The sequence below is a fragment of the Pleurodeles waltl genome, chromosome 7, assembly GCF_031143425.1.
Source record: "Pleurodeles waltl isolate 20211129_DDA chromosome 7, aPleWal1.hap1.20221129, whole genome shotgun sequence".
NCBI classification, from domain to species: Eukaryota; Metazoa; Chordata; class Amphibia; order Caudata; family Salamandridae; genus Pleurodeles; species Pleurodeles waltl.
In genome coordinates, this window is record NC_090446.1 from 1,433,652,723 (window position 1) to 1,433,671,059 (window position 18,337).

The 18,337-nt window shown below is 43.2% G+C and overlaps 1 protein-coding gene across 2 annotated transcripts in view; it reads left to right on the top strand.

Moving 5' to 3' along the window:
- Window positions 1–18,337, top strand: part of LOC138247428 (putative methyltransferase DDB_G0268948) — a 44,677-nt gene that overhangs the window by 18,331 nt on the left and 8,009 nt on the right. For both annotated transcript variants that reach the window (XM_069202059.1, XM_069202060.1), the window contains exons 3-6: window positions 289–449; window positions 4,131–4,344; window positions 14,469–14,572; window positions 18,090–18,227. In XM_069202059.1, coding sequence (XP_069058160.1) covers window positions 289–449; window positions 4,131–4,344; window positions 14,469–14,572; window positions 18,090–18,227 — 617 coding nt within the window. The remainder of the gene's footprint in view (window positions 1–288; window positions 450–4,130; window positions 4,345–14,468; window positions 14,573–18,089; window positions 18,228–18,337) is intronic.

The following is an 18,337-nucleotide window of genomic DNA, read 5'->3' on the forward strand; positions in this document are numbered from 1 at the left end:
AGCCATCTGTCCGTGAGCCACAATGCTGCCAAATAGAGTGTCTCGGGAGGAAAAGTAAACAGTGCTGCAGAACGTTGTATTTTGCTCTGCATGGGCGTGATGTTTAGGATGGTGAGATTTTTACAATTGCTGGTGTTGTTTATCTGAAATGTGAGGTGCATTGGAACTAAAGTATTCACTTAAATGATATGAACCCCTCTATGATAGTTGAGGTGCATTGGAAATGTAACATACAAATTCTACTTGAAATGAACCCATCTGTCTCACACAGACTCTTCGTTTGTTTAGAAGGGGAGGCCCTTTGGGCTGGCAGTGGACGTCGGCTGTAGCACTGGAGTCAGCACACGTGTCTTGGCTGAACATTTCCAGCAAGTGGTTGGCATCGATATCAATGAGGCTCAAATCCGTAAAGCAAAGAGTGCATGCTCATTACCCAACGTGTCCTACCAGTGAGTTATCATTGTGCATATGAACAGCTTGCATGGAATGTGCAGAGTAACCTTTAACCAGGCTTTCCCTCTACACCTTCGATTGAGATCAGCTCCCCAACACGCATTAGCCACAGCAGTGGTAGAGGGAGGTCTAGGTACCAATTATAATTATGTTGGATGGTGTTAAAACTCCACAGAACTGCAGAGAGAAGATTTCAATTCAACCTATTATTCAACATGGATTTGTTGTTCACAATCTATGTTCCTTGTAAATTATATTTTAGTGCAAAATATGGTGAGATGTAATAACTTAATATTCGAGTAAAAGTGTTTAGTAAGGATGTGATATTGGTGATCTATGAATGGGTTATTAAGGAATATCTAGAAAATCCAGACCCTGGGTAAGAAGTAGGGGTGTTCTCATTCCCCATACCTATGCAGTGCATAGATGAATAGTACCCAGGCTTCCTCAATGGCATCTATAATTTTCCATGGGATGGTGCCTGCCCTGCTATTTCCTGTTGATTGCTACCTCACCATGACATCGTGGTCCAGGAACTGCTGTGGATGTGGAAGCAGGACAAATACACTCCACTTCTCCACCATAACTTTGTGCTCCAGCATGAGTAAGTCTTCATGGATGTTAATTCACAAAACTGCCAGCGGAGGTGACATATCTCACACTTTGACCTTAATGACAGCTCAGGAAGTGACATCATATATCTGACTATGAATTTTTCTGGAAGTCATGTCACATGAGCTTAATCCTAATAACATCATAATAAGTGATATAGCTATAGTTACATAATATCTGTCTGATTCAAATAACAGAACAATACATACAAATGTCTATTTTAGCTACCACCTATATTAGGGCACCAACACAATCTTTGAAAGTACTGGGGTCTACGACTAGCCCTTCCTTGTAGCAAGCAAGAGAGCCAGATCTCTTCTAGTGAAATCCAGGTGCTGGAAAGGTTCTCCACCCTGTGGTGGGCATTGGGGTGGTGGGCATGACTCCTGTCTTTACTTGGACAGGATTCATTTTTTGGCTGCTTGTGCATCAGAAAAAGACCCACTAGTGCCATTCCCCCTAATGCCTCCTCCCCACCCCTCGGCTAACATCTTTTTTAATGCTAGCCATTCCTTAGCGCCATTGTGCGGCATTTAATAAATATGGCGCACAAATGGTGTTAGGGAATGGCGTTAGCTTGCGTTAAGAAAAATGACTCACAACTGTGTTAGCGCAGTTGTGCGCCTTTTTTCTTATAAGTGACAAGCATAACTGATAGAAGAATTTGAGAGCACCTGAGAGTGCAGTCTGTACCCTTCCTAGAGTTCATGCCTGTCCTCAATAGAAAGGATAATAGATATGATCCACATTGTGGGCAGTGGATGACTCAGCCAAGCCCTTTCAAGGGGCCTTCAGGCCAGTAACTAGTAATTTAGAGCACATGCTGAGCAAATGATCCCTCCTCTGGACTCAGAGTGCTGAAGGTCAGCTGGATCAAAAGGACTTAAATTTCCAGGTCTAAAACATTTGCAGCAGAAAGGGAAGCCCAATTGAAGCAACAGTTTGGAATGGTCCGAATCAGTGCCTCATTCCTCAATGGATGGTACATCATTCATTGCCTTCCTGGTCACCTAGGCAAAGGCATTTAAGTCCTCAAAAATAATTCCTGAATGTCTGGGTCAGACAAAATTTTGGGCAACAGTGGACTGCAACTGACAGATTAGGATGATCCCCCTCTAATTCTTGGTGTATCACCGCTTCACATATTAAAGCATCCATGATTATTTTCTTAAATGATGGGGCTGAAGAGAGTGAGAGCATCCAAGAGAAGGCCAGTTGTTATATGCAGCTTGAAAGCTGAGCTCTAATCAACAATTGAATCTGCAACAATTTCTATGACTTTGTTCTTAGACAGGGGAGAGCTGAGGCCTCACCATCAAAATTCTCCATATCGAACATGAAAGGAAAGGATATCTTTTACAAAAGGGATGACCACAGAATGCTGACAAAAAAAGTGGAAAGTTCCTAGAACTACCTAGTCTAAAGGTGCTCAAAGTTCCAGAGTTCCCTAAGGTCTTTCTTCATCAGAGACATCTATTCTTTGTATGCTCTCTCTAAAAAGTCTGTGTCAAATGGTTCCAGGGCAGGCAGGGATTACAGTGTTCTAATTGAGATGTCATCAGTGATGTCATGCATAATATCATTTAACATGCAGAGTGGTGTAATATGAAAGGTCATAAGCAATGCATGAAGGGGGTGTACCCTATAGTTAGTGCACTAAACGATAACTTGTGAATTTCAGAGTGTTTTCAGTTTTTAAATGTTAATTCTTATCTCAAAGATCTGGGGTTTCTTTCTTTCTTTCTTTTGTTCTTTTGTTCTTTTGTTCCTTCTTTCTTTCTTTCTTCTTCCTTCCCCCTAATTTCTAACCATATTTTTTTCAAATTTCGCTCATACTTTCTGTCCACATTTGTTTCTTTACATCTTTACATCAATCTATATTTCTTTCTTTCTACTGCTTTTTCGGTCTTGTGTATCATCTTTATTATTCCTTTCCTCCCAGTCCACCTTATTTCCTTTCTTTACTTCATTCAGTCTTTCTTTTCTTCTTTGTTTCCTTCTGTCTTTCTCTTCAGCATTCCTTTTTCAACTTTCTTTTCTCATTCATTTATTTTGTTACAATATATGGTTCAGCTGTCTCGCCATTTTCTTATCTTCCCCACCCTCTTGTCTGCCTTTTTTATCCTTCCTTCCTTTCTTCTGTGATTTCCCCTCTTTCCTTCCATTATTTCTTTTTCCAATTTTCGTTCTTTCTTTTTTCTTTCTTCTCGCCAATATTGTTTCTCAAGTTCTATCTATCCCTCATCTTTCCTTCTTTCTCTCCATCCATATTTATGTTTTTAGCAGTTGACCCACCCTTCCTTCTTTCTCTACTCTTTTGTCTGTCTTTCATTTGATCCTTCCTTACTTTTCCTCCCTTTCTACCTTCTCTTCATAACCCTGCTCCATTCATCCTTTCCTCCATTCATTCATCCATCTATCCACCCACCCATCCTTCCATCCGTCCTTCTCACCATTTTTCATTTTGTCTTTCCTCCTTCTTTCTCTCATTCCATCTTTCCTTCCTTCTCTCATTCCATCCATCCACTATTTTCTGCCCCTTCCCTCCTTATTTTTTTCTTTCCTTTTGTTATCTCTGTAGTTGCATTTGTCCCCTCTCTCCAGGATACTGTTTTCCTGGAGTTGAATTTATGAGCTTGTATTTGAGAGCAGCACCTCCAATCAAAGTCAAAAGATCCATAAACAACCGTTTAATGATTTATGTTACACATCTAATGGCAAACCCCCCACCTCCCATCTAAGCTGCTAAAGAGTGGAATTAATTCATTTGTATTTCTATGTATACCCATTTCTTGATTGACAATCTCTCAGTCTGCCTGCTGTTAACATAGTAACAATGTTGGCCCTTCACTTAGTCCATAGTTTACTGGAGTGTTTATGTATAGCAATGACTTATTTAAGGAAGAACTAACATTAATATATCCCTAGATATCACATGACCAGATAATTACAGAAATGTTATACATGTTGGAGATAATATTGTCATGTCTTTCAGAAGTCACTTATTGTACAAATGTTCATAAGTTCGTTCTATAGCTAAATTAAAATTTTGTCTGCTTTTCTAGGGTTGCCCCCGCAGAGAAGATGCCATTTGAAGATGGTTCGGTGGACCTGATCACTGTTTCAGTTGCTGCTCATTGGTTCAACATAGAAACATTCCTAAAGGAATCTGATCGTGTCCTGAAAACTAATGGCTGCGTTGCATTGTACTGCCTACATCCACACTTTGACCTCCACTATAAAGATTGTTCTCAAAGCATAACTGATGTCTTCATGGAGGTGGGTTTTAGTCGCATAGTACTGAAGTGATGTGTGTGTCTTATAAGCCCATTAGACTCAACAGGCACTCTTCAGGGTTAGGCCTTAGCATCTTTAATGGCAAGCCTCAAAACCTAGACTCATGTATTTCAGCCAGTCATGAGATTGAAGTGGCTTGCATGCATGAAACTGTATAAAATGTGCATTTCCTGTAAACTATGTTTTTCCTGATTTTGAAGTGACAAAGGTGAGCTGTGTTCTTAAAACTATAATCAAATACTGGGGTCTAATGAATATGTACACTAAGATGTCCAGAGATATTCCTGTAATAGGATGAAAGCCTTCATCTACCAAAGGTGGCATGCTTCAACATAGGGTTACCTCTCACGCCATGGTGTGGGCTACAACTCCTAAATAAATTAGAAGGAGATCTTTGAATGTTTTAATAAGACCCTATGTGAGATAATAGTATGGGTAGGTAATGCAGAATGTATAGAAATGAATAAAATGATCAGTCAAGTGAGTTAAAACTTTCTACCCCACAGACGTTAAGCTATATTCTTAAATGTAGGCAGAGAGTTTTATGTGAGCACACAGGGAGGAAACTTCATCCAACCCTAGTGATGTTCTTATATTTAAGTAATGTTCTTATATTTGGTCTACATGTTTCTGCCTAACAATTACCGTTAGCCAAGGTGTAGAGGCATTCATCACACCCTAACCCTTACTCACTTTCTGTGAAACAGTGCTCAAAAACACAAAAGAATACAATGTAGCTGAACAGGATAAGTGCTCACCAAAACTTATGAGGAAATCCACTTCTGCTGGACGTGCAGTGGTCGGGTCTCTTTGGTCAACTCGATAGTGGCCCTGACAAGAGGCTCAGGGTCCACACTGTTATGTGACCCATGCCAAATCCCTTGCACCTGAGACTCGACGGTTCTGGTTTCACCCATTTGTGTATGATATCCAGCACAATCTGTTCTTCGCAGTCCTCATTTAGCATGTTAGAGCATCTTTGTTAGACATCACTTGGATGTTTACAGGGTCAAACACAGATTTCATGTCAGGATATTTATAACATAATGAATAGCTCTGATTATCATGGAAAGTAAATAGAGGTTCCCACAATGAATGCCATCATCCATTGTCATACGAAGACAATAACAGAATCACTGTCAGCCATCACATCAGCGATGGACAAAATTAAATTACTTCATAGCTGTTCTTGAGTCTTAGATACATTAGTTAAGACTTACAATCTTGTTTTAAAACAAATAGAATCCTATAATTTTGCATTCCAGGTAGTAATTGATAATATTGATGATAGGAATATAAATAATATTGGGTTCATAAATTGTACAATTCTATCAATAAAAGTCATATCATGCATGGCAATTAACTGAAAGTGCAATCTAGTTGAGGCAGCTCTTTTGGGACTAGTGTGTATCACATTTTCTAAGGCCTGCTCTTTCCACTGTGGACTCCCACCATCCTACTCAAGTGTTACCCTATTTTACTTGTTATCTGTATTTTTAAGTCTCGCTAGGAGGAAATACCTGGCTGGCAAGACCTTATGTTGACACATGTTCGCAACATACACAGCGAAGAGACAACAGTAGAAAGTTTGGGCTGCTGCTAAAGCCTTGACCAGAAAAGGGGATTTGGTAATCAGGATGACACAAGTTAAAATGAAATTTCCTTCCTTTGTTGCATGAACATGTGTCACAAAACAGAAAACTCCAAAAAAGACTGCTGTAGCTGCTGACAGCGGTGAACAGAAAGCTATAAATACTAGAAAAGATTTCATGGGTGCATCCTACTGTAGTGTTGGGGGCCCTAGGCCCTCATGCTACCAAATCACTGATTTAAACACAGTAGCATGGTCGTTAGAACTGGCCATGGGCACGTGCACCCAGTTTTTTTTATTGGCAGGGTCACCTGACTGATGACACCTGTGTTGTTTGAGTGTGGGGTGTGAGTATAAGTCCAGCCCTCAGCCAAGTGGCTGGTGAAACATTAGAATGTGTCCAGCAGGACACTACATCCCTCCCAAACTTTATTGAGGAACGAAACAACAAAGTTTAACCTGTGGGAGAGAAACAAAGACACAAAACATATATACAGAGTCTCTTCATGCGGTCCGGCTCACCTGCAGCATGGATCAGGTGCAGCTCGGCACTCAGCATCACAGCACGCCTCTGTTGTTCAACCAGACTGCGCTGGACACGAACAGCAGTGCAGATGACATCCGGATATTTCAGTTGCTTATCCATGACCTCATAGTTCGCTGGGTATTGTCGGTCCGGTGCTGCCTGGGCTCATGTTGTCAAAGTCTATGTACAACATCTAATGCGGGTGCATCTGAAGCAGTGGGGAGTCCACTGTACACAGTTCTGGACGGCATTCCAGCTCTGGAGATTGTACACCTCCTAAGTCTGCAGTTGACATGACTGCCTGGTGCACCTGGGAGTCCAGCAGCAGAGCAGCAGCAGGCTTCCCTCTTGTGCCAGACCTCCATCGAACAGGAGTCTCCTCGAGGCCCTTGGCGGGCTGCCACAGGACTGTGTAGACTGCGCTGGCCTATCGCAGGCCCAGCAAAGGCATCGCAGAGGAACCGCATACAGGACCACATCCTAATCTCGCATGGAGCCACAAGGGTGGTTGATGCAGGGTTAGCTTGCTCGAGCCATGAGGATTCCAGTGCTCTGGCTATAGTGCAAAGTTTTTGGGTAACCATTTTCTGTATGAGACCTCCGTGCTTCCCCATGCCTATCTTGGAGCAGTCTCAGGCGCATTCTCTCACAGCGAGATTCCTCTCTCAACGGAATTCGCCCCTGGAATGACACGGGACTGCGTGGGCTGTGCGGGCCAACGTAGGCCGTGCCAAAGGAGTCACTCTGAACTCCAAACAGGGCCACGTCCAAGTCTTGTGCAACCCCAAGGGTGGATGGTCCAAATGGTCTGGTCTGCTCTCACCAGCAGGTGTCTGGTTCACGGGGCTCATGGCAAGTGTTCAGGTGGTTAGTTTCCACGTTGCCAGATATGCCTTATCAGCGTTGCTTCTTGTTGCTGACTCTAGCTCCATTTGCGTGGTGCTGTGCTCCTTCGGTGGTTGGGCGATGCACCTCATCATGATGATGATCTGTTTTTCATCCTTCTGCAGATCAAACAGGTGTCAGGGTCTTCGTCAGCGGAGGGATCACTTGATGGATGTCGTGGCCACTGGCGGGTCTTGAGAGGCCTGTGCAGTTGGCGACAGGGATGCCATTGCAGCCTAGCAGCCGGTGAAAAGTGGCAGGACGGTTGCACTGAGAAGCTTGGAGGTCCACCCGCTTAGCTGTCTTCAGTGACGTCTGCTCACCCCGGTGGCTGTCTTGTGCTGATGGATACCTTCTCATCTGCTTGAACGAGTCCTCAGTTGTGTCGCTCTTCTTCCTTCCGCTTGCGCAACTGTGATGGAATTGATCTGTGGTGTGACAGGTCTGTCACACTCCTCTCTTCTTCTCGTCCTTTCTTGTTGTGTCTCTTCTCTCTTTCCTCCTTGGTGTGGCGTCGTGACACAGGTCGCATGTTGCGTCACATCAACCTTCCGCTGCACCTCTGCCGGAGCATCTTTCTCGGTTGCAGCCTTTCGCAGGCTGAGTCCTGTGGGTAGGACTTGATCCTCTCACCGTTCTGATCTCTTGCAGGTCTGGTCCGTTCCTGGATCCTCTTGGTGGACCGCTGCTTGGCAGGAGGGTCACTGTTCTCTTCCTCCATCTCTTTACTCAAGGGCGCAACTCTTGAGCCTCGAGGCTACACTGTTGCGGCACTCACTGCTGCCTCCATCTGCTTGGCAGGGTTGGTCAGTTCTGCTGACCTGCTCAGTGATGGGCCAACGTTGGCCATCTTCTGTTGCTGTGTGGCCAGCTGGCACGGCCTCTTGTCCTGTGTGTTGCATTATGCTCTCTCCATCTTCTCAGGCTTCTGCCCGTGTTCTCACGGTCTCTGGTGCAGCTATCTGCTAGTGCTTTTTCACTTCTGGGCATCTTTTGTTGATGCCTGGCATGTTCCTCTCTCATCTTGCGGTGATGTCCATCACTGCTGAGGCATGTGGCGTTTTTTCGGTGGTGGCGGCGGATGGTCGCCAGAGGCTGCGCAGACCATGCGCGCTCTCCTAGTGACTTGCGTGGCACTAACATCCATTTCTCACTGTTGAAGCTTGGCTGGGGCAGCTGCAGTCTTCTCCTTTGCTGTGCAGCGTCGTACGCATCATTTCCATCTTCTGTGCCGTTTCCGTCTTCTGCACCGTTTTCGTCTGCGGGTGCGCTGTTGGACTGGCAAAGTCACTCTCTGGGGGGTTGCTGTAGACTTGCCTCCAACACAGCTTGTTTCCCTGTTAAAACCAGAAACAAGGGTGCAGTGTCTACTTTGGCCACTAGATGCCACTGTTGCACTTCTTTCCAGCTGGAAGACAGTCTTTCCTCCTACCGGGCCTCGTTTGTTGAAGTCAGACACCCGAGAGGAGCCATGCTGCCGGGAGGAGTTCATCAGGCTGGAGGGGGCTACAGTTGCTGCAGGAGCTGCAGGTAAGTTCTATTTTATTCTTTATTCCTTTTCTCTCTTCTTTTCTTCATTCATTTTTTTTCTTCTATCCTCTTGTAATATTTTCTTGCACAGCCAAGTGATGAAGAGGCAGGCAAACGGCATGATGGTCAGTGAGGTGGTGGGGGGGAGCGGTTCCGGGCACATTGATTCTTCTTTGGTGCATGTTAGCACATCTCCCCACGGCAGCACACCTTTTCCTTGTGCGGCTACAGGGCCGCCAGGCCCCGCCATTGATTGTTTTTTTTTTTCTTTTGGCGGTGCATGACAGCACTATCACTATAGCGTCCTTGGGGCCCAGCAGCCTATTGTCACGCTGCAGGCCAGTCCTCATGGTATTTCTGAGAGGGGGGGGCGGCCTTGGGCATTTCACGTTACTTTGGTGCGTGTCTGCACCACTCGCACTTTCCTCCTCATACGCGGCCGCAGCAATCTTCCCTCATGCTGCGGCCCATGTCTTGGCTTTCCTGGCATTTTTTGGGGGGCAGTCCTGGGCATGCGTCCTTTAGTTTGGTGCAGGCCAGCACCTCTGCGCACAGCAGCACCATTTTCTTTGCACGGCCGCAGCAGCATACCTGACGCTGCGGGCCGTGTTGCCTTCCTGAAGGTGGGGGCGTTGTTTCATGTTCTGTCCAACATTTCACGGTGTGTGCGACAGCACCATTTTCCCTTCTCATGCGCGGCCACTACAGCCTTCCTTCAAGCTGACACGGGGGGTCGGCCCCAGGCATTCTAACTCGACTCTTCTTTGGTGCGCAGCAGCACCACTCACGGCCATGGCAGCCCTTCTTTGACACTGCAGGCCGTGTTTGGTTTTCTTCCGTGGTGGGGGGGGGGGCGGCCCTGGGCACTTCACGCATCATGCCTCGTTCGGTGCGAGGCAGCACCGTAGCGCTTTCTTCTGTTATGGCAACCGCAGCCATATTGGTAGTCCTGTGGGACGCTCTGTGGTCCAATATTACTTGTTGGCGCGCTGTTGCCAGGGGGGTGCAGTCGGCTAGGTGCGGCCACTTTAGCATAGAGGGGCTGCAGGATAGCCCTTACCAGGTCATGGGCCGGCGGGGCTGGGGCTGCAGGCGCGACATGAGCTCCTACAAAAGGCACTCTCCCACGAGGAGAGACGGGACTGCAGCCAGTTCAGGCGTGGGGTGAACCCACTCATTGCATTGTAATGTTGGGGGTCCTAGGCCTTCATGCTACCAAATCACTGACGCAGACACAGTAGCATGGTCATTAGAACGGCCATGGGCACGTGCGCCCAGCCCTTTTTATTGGCAGGGTCACCTGACTGGTGACGCCTGTGTTGGGTGGGTGTGGGGTGTGAGTTTAAGTCCAGCCCTCGGCCGAGTGGCTGGTGAAACACTAGAATGTGTCTAGCAGGACACTACACCTACAGCACAATGTAGCAACAACTGTAAGATATCCATATGTAGATGTCTGTAAGGAAAATTTAAATCAACTGAATGCCAATGTTGATTATATAGCTAAGGGAGGTTCACAACTAGGAGGTTCAAGGAGCATTGCATCAAAATAAATATAAGAAAATTCAAATAAAGACAATTTTATTGATCTCCTCAAATGCAACTCTGCCTCCCGATGCTCAACTTTGTTAAATTTTCTGCATTTTCAGAGATGCGGCCCAGCCATATCCAGGGGTGTAACTTGGTTAGTAAGATTAGTGGGGCGTAAGCTTCAGATTTCCCAACAATCACGCTGGCATGGCAACACCTCACTATACCGACTGAGAGCACCTCTACCCAGCTATTTACCCCAGAGTACATTTTTAGGGAGGTGTAACACCCCAACCCCGTCTCCCTCCTTGAATCTACACCCCGCCCATATCCCCTAAATTAGCTGAAGTACTGCGTTGCAAAATAAAAGCTCACCAGTTTGTTTTACTGTAACATGTTTAAACGGTTTGCAAAGCCCCCTCACCGTAGCATGAAAAGGAGCAGATCCTGGAATGTAAAAAAAAATTGTTTCTATGTTTATAGGCATAAAAAATGAGAAGTTTCCGGAATGTCGAAAGGGAGGCTTTCTATGAACACATGACATAAAACTGAGCAGCTCCTGGAAAGTGAAAAAAACGGAGTCAATTTATGTTTATAGGCAATCATATTTCCCAAGGGTGCTGTCCTCTGGTAGCAGGCTTGTGCACATCTGGGCTGCACAAAGGTGCAACGCCTAGAGGTCCTACAGATGGCAGAGTTTCTAGGTGAGTTCAGTGTCATTTTCAGCATTTTGGGGCCATGGGCAAGGCGTTATTTTAGGCCGCCTGTTTAGAAGAATTCAGAATTGTATTATTTATTTTCTAATAATTCTAGTCTGCATGATTCTAAACAATATGGATGTATTCTTAAACGTTCATAAAAACAGCTGAAATGTCCTTTAAACTATTTTTGGGATGCAGCAGAGGGGTCCTTAGGCCCCCAGCACCCTGGGATTTGCATTTCCTAATTTGCGAATTCCTAACTGGAATTCGCAATTTGGGAAATGCAAAAACATTCACAACTATGGGCCTACAGGCCCATAGGTACGAATGGGGTCGGAGTCTCTATTTGCGATTCGGTAATAGCATTTGGGAATTTTATTTTAAGAAATCGCTATTACCGAATCGCAAAATTCATAACACCATTTTGCCTTTCTTAAGTAGCAGTTTCTTAAAATTCGCTATTTAAGAAATGCAATTAGGTTTTTTGATACATCAGGCCCAGAGTATTGTTTGAGATACAGGTGTGAAAATTGAGGTGTAAAATGAGTGAAAATTATGCATGCAGAACAATATAAATAGTATGCCCCAACTGTAAACTTTCACACAGGTAAGAGATTGATGTATACAGAGACTTGTACCTAACTCTACAGACAATTTGTCATATTGGGTAAATAAGTAATATGTGGCCTCTCAAAAAAACTTCTAAGTGAGTGGTTTAAAGAAGCAGTGGATGTGTGATAGGCCTTATGAGCCCCTAAGCCAAAAGAAATGTTTGATGTCCCTCAAAACTCTCATTAAGACACACTTTTAAAAAGGAAATATCCTTAGGATCCCAGAATAGCAATAGGATGTTTGATGTTGATCCTCTGATTTAAGTCACCCAGCTGCATAAATACATTTGTTGGTTAGTGAAATAGGCTTGTGGCCTTAGATCAGCTCCTCTCTGACAGGACTCTACCATAAGAGTTGGAAAAATGATAGTCACATTCCTCACTTTGCTTGAACCCTACAATTATTATGGGTTACCTAAAGTACTCATTTTGAATCAGTCAACACATTCACACTGTTAGAAATGGGGTTTCTGGTTGGCTAGGGTATGCACCTAAGCCATGCAGAACCCACCCACTCTAATCAGGGCAAGGGAGTTACATGTCCAAGATAACCCATGCTTACCCCTTGGTAGCTTGGCACAAGCAGTCAGGCCTAACCCAGAGGCAATGTGTAAAGCGCACAACACACGCAACACATGTGACGCACTATCCCCACCACAAAGGAAACACAACACCAAGTTATATGAAAATATACTATATTGTACACAACGCAATTATTAGATCAAACATCACATATCAGTAGTATCCTGCACCCTAGCAGTTGTCAGAACGGTACACATTAGTAACTCTGCAAACTAAAAGTAGTCACGTATAACACACAGGTTACTCAGAATTCTGCAACATAAGCAGTAGTCAGGAAACACGTTATTACACTAAAGCACTTGTCATAGGCAAAAAGTCAGGGGGAGAACCTGCCACAAGGGCCAGGTCCAACACACACATTAAGACATCTGGTTAAAGAAGATTTCTCTACTGGGTATTGAAGCTAGAACTGCAAGTCTGAAAAAATTATTATGAGTCTTCATAAATGTATAGTTTAGTTGGGCCTAGCCAGGGTGTAGCTTGGTCAGCAAGATTGGGGGTGGAATGAACTTCAGATTTTGCAACAATCACACTGGCATATCCTATGAAACTTCATTAGATGAGAAGCAAGGCATGGAAGGGGGCTTAAGGGGCAGTGTGTATAGTTAGGAGTACTTAAAACACAATATTTTTCAAACTAACCAGCATTGTGTGTGTGTGTGCATGTCTGTGAGAGAGAGAGAGAGAGAGAGAGAGAGAGAGAGAGAGACAGAGACAGAGACAGAGACAGAGAGAGAAAGAGAAAGAGAGAAAATCCCAGGTGAAGTCTGACACAGTGTAGGAGGCTGGCCTGATTTGTAGTTGATACCTAAGGTACTTATACATTATACCAGGTCCAGTCATCCCTTATTAGTGAAATGTAGTCAGTGTCTAGAAGCCAGAATTTCTGGGGATAGTGTGGATGAGCAGCCAAGGCCTAACTAGGGGACATGCAAAGCTCATGCAATACCACTATAGTCACAAAGTACTCACACACATGAAAGAAAATACTCAGTGTTACAAAAATAAAGTAACTTAATTTTGGTGACACAAATCCTTTTTTCTGCCTTCCTGGGCTTGAGCTGCTCAAGCAACAGGAGGGCAGAAACCTGTCTGTGAGGTGGCAGCAGTTGGGGCTGCCTGTAAAACCTCAGAAGGCTGTTAATGGCAGTACTGGGGTCCTCTAAGGAGCCCCCAAAGTGCATGAAATCATACACCCAATGCTTGCAAAAGCCTTGGGGTATGGTTCCAACATGTTTGATACCAAACATGGTCATATTCAGAGTTACCATTGTGAAGCTGTACATAGGTAGTGACCGATGTGTAGTGCACACGTAAAATGGAATCCTCGCACTCATGAAGTCTGGGAAAATGGTCCTGGTTGACGTGGGGCACCTCTGCTAGTGCAGGGGTGCCCTCACACAAATGTACTCTGCACCCAGCCTTCAGGTGTGGAAGGCCTGGTATATGGGTGACTTATAAGTGACCTGGAGCAGTGTAAATGGCTGTGAAATGGTGCATACACCATTTCAGACAAGCTGCAATGGCAGTCCTGTAGAAGCCTTTGTATGGGCTCCCTTTGGGTGGAAAAAGATATGCTGCAGCCCATAGGGATCCCCTGGAACCCCAATGCCCTGGGTACCTAGGTACCATATACTAGGCACTTATGAGGTGTGACCACTATGCCAATTTGGGATGAAATACTGGGTTGCCAGTATGCAGTGACAACATTTAGAGGAGAGAGAGCATAAGCACTGGCGTCCTGGTTAGCAGGATCCCATTGACACTGTCAAGCACACTGAAATCAGGCAGAAATTGTTTGTAACACGCCAGAAAGAGGGTACTTTCCTATACACAGGCCTCATCATACCGGGCTGAAAGTGCTTGTACTCAACTATTTATTTCAGAATACATCTTTAGGGGTTGTAGCACACCAAACACTCCCTCAAAACTACACCAGTGGGCCCAGCAGAGACAAATGTGTTTAGGTTAAACATAATATTTAGACCGTACATAGCCTGAAGATTTAATAGGCATTGGGGAGATCTTGGCAGGTTAGTGAAATGGAATTTATTTCGCAATTATTGCTGTTTGTCATACACAACATAGTTGAGGTATGTGGAGTGGTAAAATTGTTGTTCAGTCTTGTCACTATTTCTTATGTATCTTTGCAGACCCTGGACATCCTAATATACGAACAAGGAAGTGAAACAATAAAAAAATTTCAATATGAATATAAGGATATATTTGATGTTGTGCCTTATGCAGATAAAATAAGGTAAGAAAAGTTTTAAAAACAAAGTATTTTAATGAGTCAAGAGATGATATTTTCATAATTAATAATCATTTAAAGGTTAATCAAAAGTTATACATTAGAAACTCAGATTACTTAAAGATTGGTGTCTGTCTCATGTGGTGCTGGTATTGGTAGAATTCAAAAAGTTTGAAATGGATATTCAGCAATTCTGCACCACAAATGGACTATTTGCATTGAATGACCAATTGTTCATGGTGTACCCTATACTTTTTTCTGGTTGTAAAACTATGCACACTGTACCCCTGGCACCCCATGGTAAGGTGCATGTAAGATGCATGTGCTCTTCCTTTCAACATGCTGCTAATGGACTGTAGCATCAATTGTACCACCCAGCACAGTGACAGTGCAAAACATTGCTTCAGGCCTACCATAGTACCCTGTCTGAAGCAGTTTTTAGCAAATACAAACCTTCCTTTTAAATATTAATGCCACATCTAAGTAGGCTTAGTGCTCATAAGGCAGGGTGCATGGTATTTAAAAGCAGACCATATAGAAATTTAATTTTACACATCTTTACAGTGAAAAAGCCCCCAAAATTATTTTCACTGTAGTAAGGCTGGCTAGTCCATTGGAACATGCTGGGATTAAATGCTAAATTTAGAAAGGCTAACGTCAGCTAGGAAACAGCTAGACATTTATTTCTTAGAGTTGTTAGAAGACCAATTAACTGGTGAGGTCTGATTTTAATGAATAATATCAAAAAGGAGAAATGCTTCCATTTAAATTGTAGACATGGTCTTACCTCCTGTTCCATTCTTACCATTTTTTAAATTTTGCTATCAATGTATTAATTTTAATAATTATACTCTAGAGATTGGTCCTTAATAAACATATATGAAGTGGACTGCACACTTATTTATTAGAAGTGACACCTGTCATAAATACAGGAGTCAATTTGAGTGGAAGCTCCTGCTCTACTGCTCGCGAATGCAAATTAGGGAGTTATAGAGCTCCACTGCTGTTACTGTTATTTTACACAATTATTTTGTGTGGTAATTCTAATATTACCTTCCATCCAAAGTTCTGCACTTCATAATTAGAAATAAAGCACAAGTGTTACATTTTTACTAAGGTGAGGAGTTTCTGTTATATGATTTCCGCCCCACCCCCCTCCCCACACACAATTGTTTCAGGTTTTAACATTTCTGCTAAACCAATCCTGAAATATTACCACATCAGTTGCAATCCTAATTTGGGAGCAAATACAATTGTGTTACTTAATTGAGATTACCCACCCAACTACAATAAACACATATTTCAGTTGGTACACATGTTTTTGATTGGTACTATTTTTTCTATTACACACGTGCAGCATTTTCAATATTTGGGGTTATTTACATAGAGAGAGAAATTGTGAATCTGGCAAAATGTGTACCTTTCCCATCTTCTTTGCTGGTGGCTCTTCCGCATCAATTAGAGTCAGGGAAGTCACGTGGTAATGAATGGCGAGCCTCATTTGTCTCAGGTGTCAGAAACCATTTTCTTGTTCCTATTTAGAGCCCTATTTATCCTTTTTGAGGGTGGACATTTTGATGCTGTTTTTTCTGTTCTTGACTACTGGTAAAGGCACGTCAATGGATAAAACAAAAATGCCAATTTGCAAAACTCCAAATGTGTCAGGGATCATTGTTTTTTGCTTTCCAGAAAGAAACTTCTACCTTGGAGTTTTGTTTCTGCAAAACAAAATAATGCTGAGTTGGTCATTATATTTTAACTTGCTGAGCACTACAATTTCACTGGCAGAAGCACTTTCGCCGTTGACTTTGATAATGGTAAGTAAGGGTGGGCAGTGAACTCTGCTCTGCTTGCGGAGTTTGCAGAGTTTTTCCCAGTCCGTGTAGTGTGCAGAGTTCCAAAAAATTCCACATAGTTTTCCTTGTTCGCCAACATTAAGTTGGTGAGGGCAAGTGAGGAAAATCACTAGCTCTCAGTGAGATTTCTCAATGCAGGCTGTCGCGGATGGTCACTACCACCCGTTTTGTGAAATCTTCTATATGCCTTGAGGAAGTTTCCGGTCGAGTAGAAAATCTACTTGAAAGGCACAAAAGAAGCAGCGCCCTCTTGCGCTGCGCAGGGTGCGGTTCACGCTGATTTTTCAGCGCAGAACAAACACCTGGTGCTAAACATCTGTGTAAACGGTGTGACCTAATGCACTCCAGCACTTGTGCAACTCCGCATAGCATGGCAGAGTTTTTGGGTCACTTCGCTGGGCTATGCGGAACTCCACGAACTCCGCCCACGCCTAATGGTAAGTACATTGACTAATTGCGTTTTATCACAGTGTGTCATACGAGTGCTCATGCAAATGCTTATCAAATGACCCCTTTACTTTCTTGGTTGATGGACTACAAGTATTGTTATCAGTCAACCATATTGAAATGAAGCGATGATTCTGCTATGACACATTGCAGATGTATCACTTCATTAGCATGCATACTGTTTGTGAGAAGACAAAAATATTTTACACTGTTACTATATCAATTGTGACACAATGTGTAACAAGAACAGCATTTAAGGTGTTCTCATGGGCATTGTTGTTGATGGCACAAATGTTTGCCATGGAGACGTTTATTATGGTGATATGTTTCGAAAAAACACATAAACATGTCTCTGCTGTATATGCATGCTTTCTGCTGCACATAATGATGTAATGAATATATAACCGACATCTGCTGTTATAAAAATTATGTAAATCAATCAATTATAGACGCTTAAATGTCCTTTCATGTCCCGACATGCAGGGCACTCTCAAATTTAGAACCGAAAATTTAATGGCACTGATGAAAAAGCGCTAGGAATTTAATAAATCAAAGAGGTTTGACATTCTAACTGCTAATAAATCCTATCTTGTTTATAAATTTAATTTTAAAGTTTGCTAGAATAAACATTTTTATCACTCTAATGTACAACAATAGAACATGTGTATTTGTTTTGCAAAGAATTACCTCGGAGGTATAAATGTTTAATATGTATAGCAGTACCAAAATGGGAAAAATACCATGTGCACCCTATTTGTTGCTTAAGTAATTATGGAGAAAACACGTTTTGTTCTAAACTTAGCGCTATCTATCAAGCTTTGATTAACTGATCTTGCTACACAAGGCGCTTGTTAGGAGGCATGGAACTGAGCAATCATAAACTGCTCCAATGTGCTTTTTTAGGTGTAAAAGATGGGGATAAGTCTGAAGCAATTAAATACGGAGCAAAATGTTTATTATTTATGGCTGCAAATATTTTGTTTACTATTATTGGTCTATCATCGACATATTTTCTCCCATTCCTTTCAACTCGAATTGCAGAAATGAAGCAAACTAGATTCTCTGCATTTTTGCACCGTGGATCTTTGCCTCATACTAGTCATTAGGTTTTCATGTGAAGGTCTAAAGTGGCAACAACAGGTCTTCCAATGAAAGGTGAGAGCGTGAGTCCCTGAAGAAAGGCATAGTTTTACAGCCTGTAATACCTCCATTTTCTGCAGAATTACCAACATTGTGTCGGAGAGTTCGATGTCAGTTGCAGCACTGATGAGATTCCTGGAGTCACTCTTCATGTTCCAAAGTCTGTTTGTGGACGATCCAGAGTTTGCAAAGGAATTCATGAAAAGGCTTCAAGAAAGGTAAATATTATGATACAGTACACAACGAAAAGGCTTTCTGAGCATGTGCCACAGGACATCGTGCGAACACAGAAGATGCATCTTTGCAATCATAGCTGTACTTATTTTCA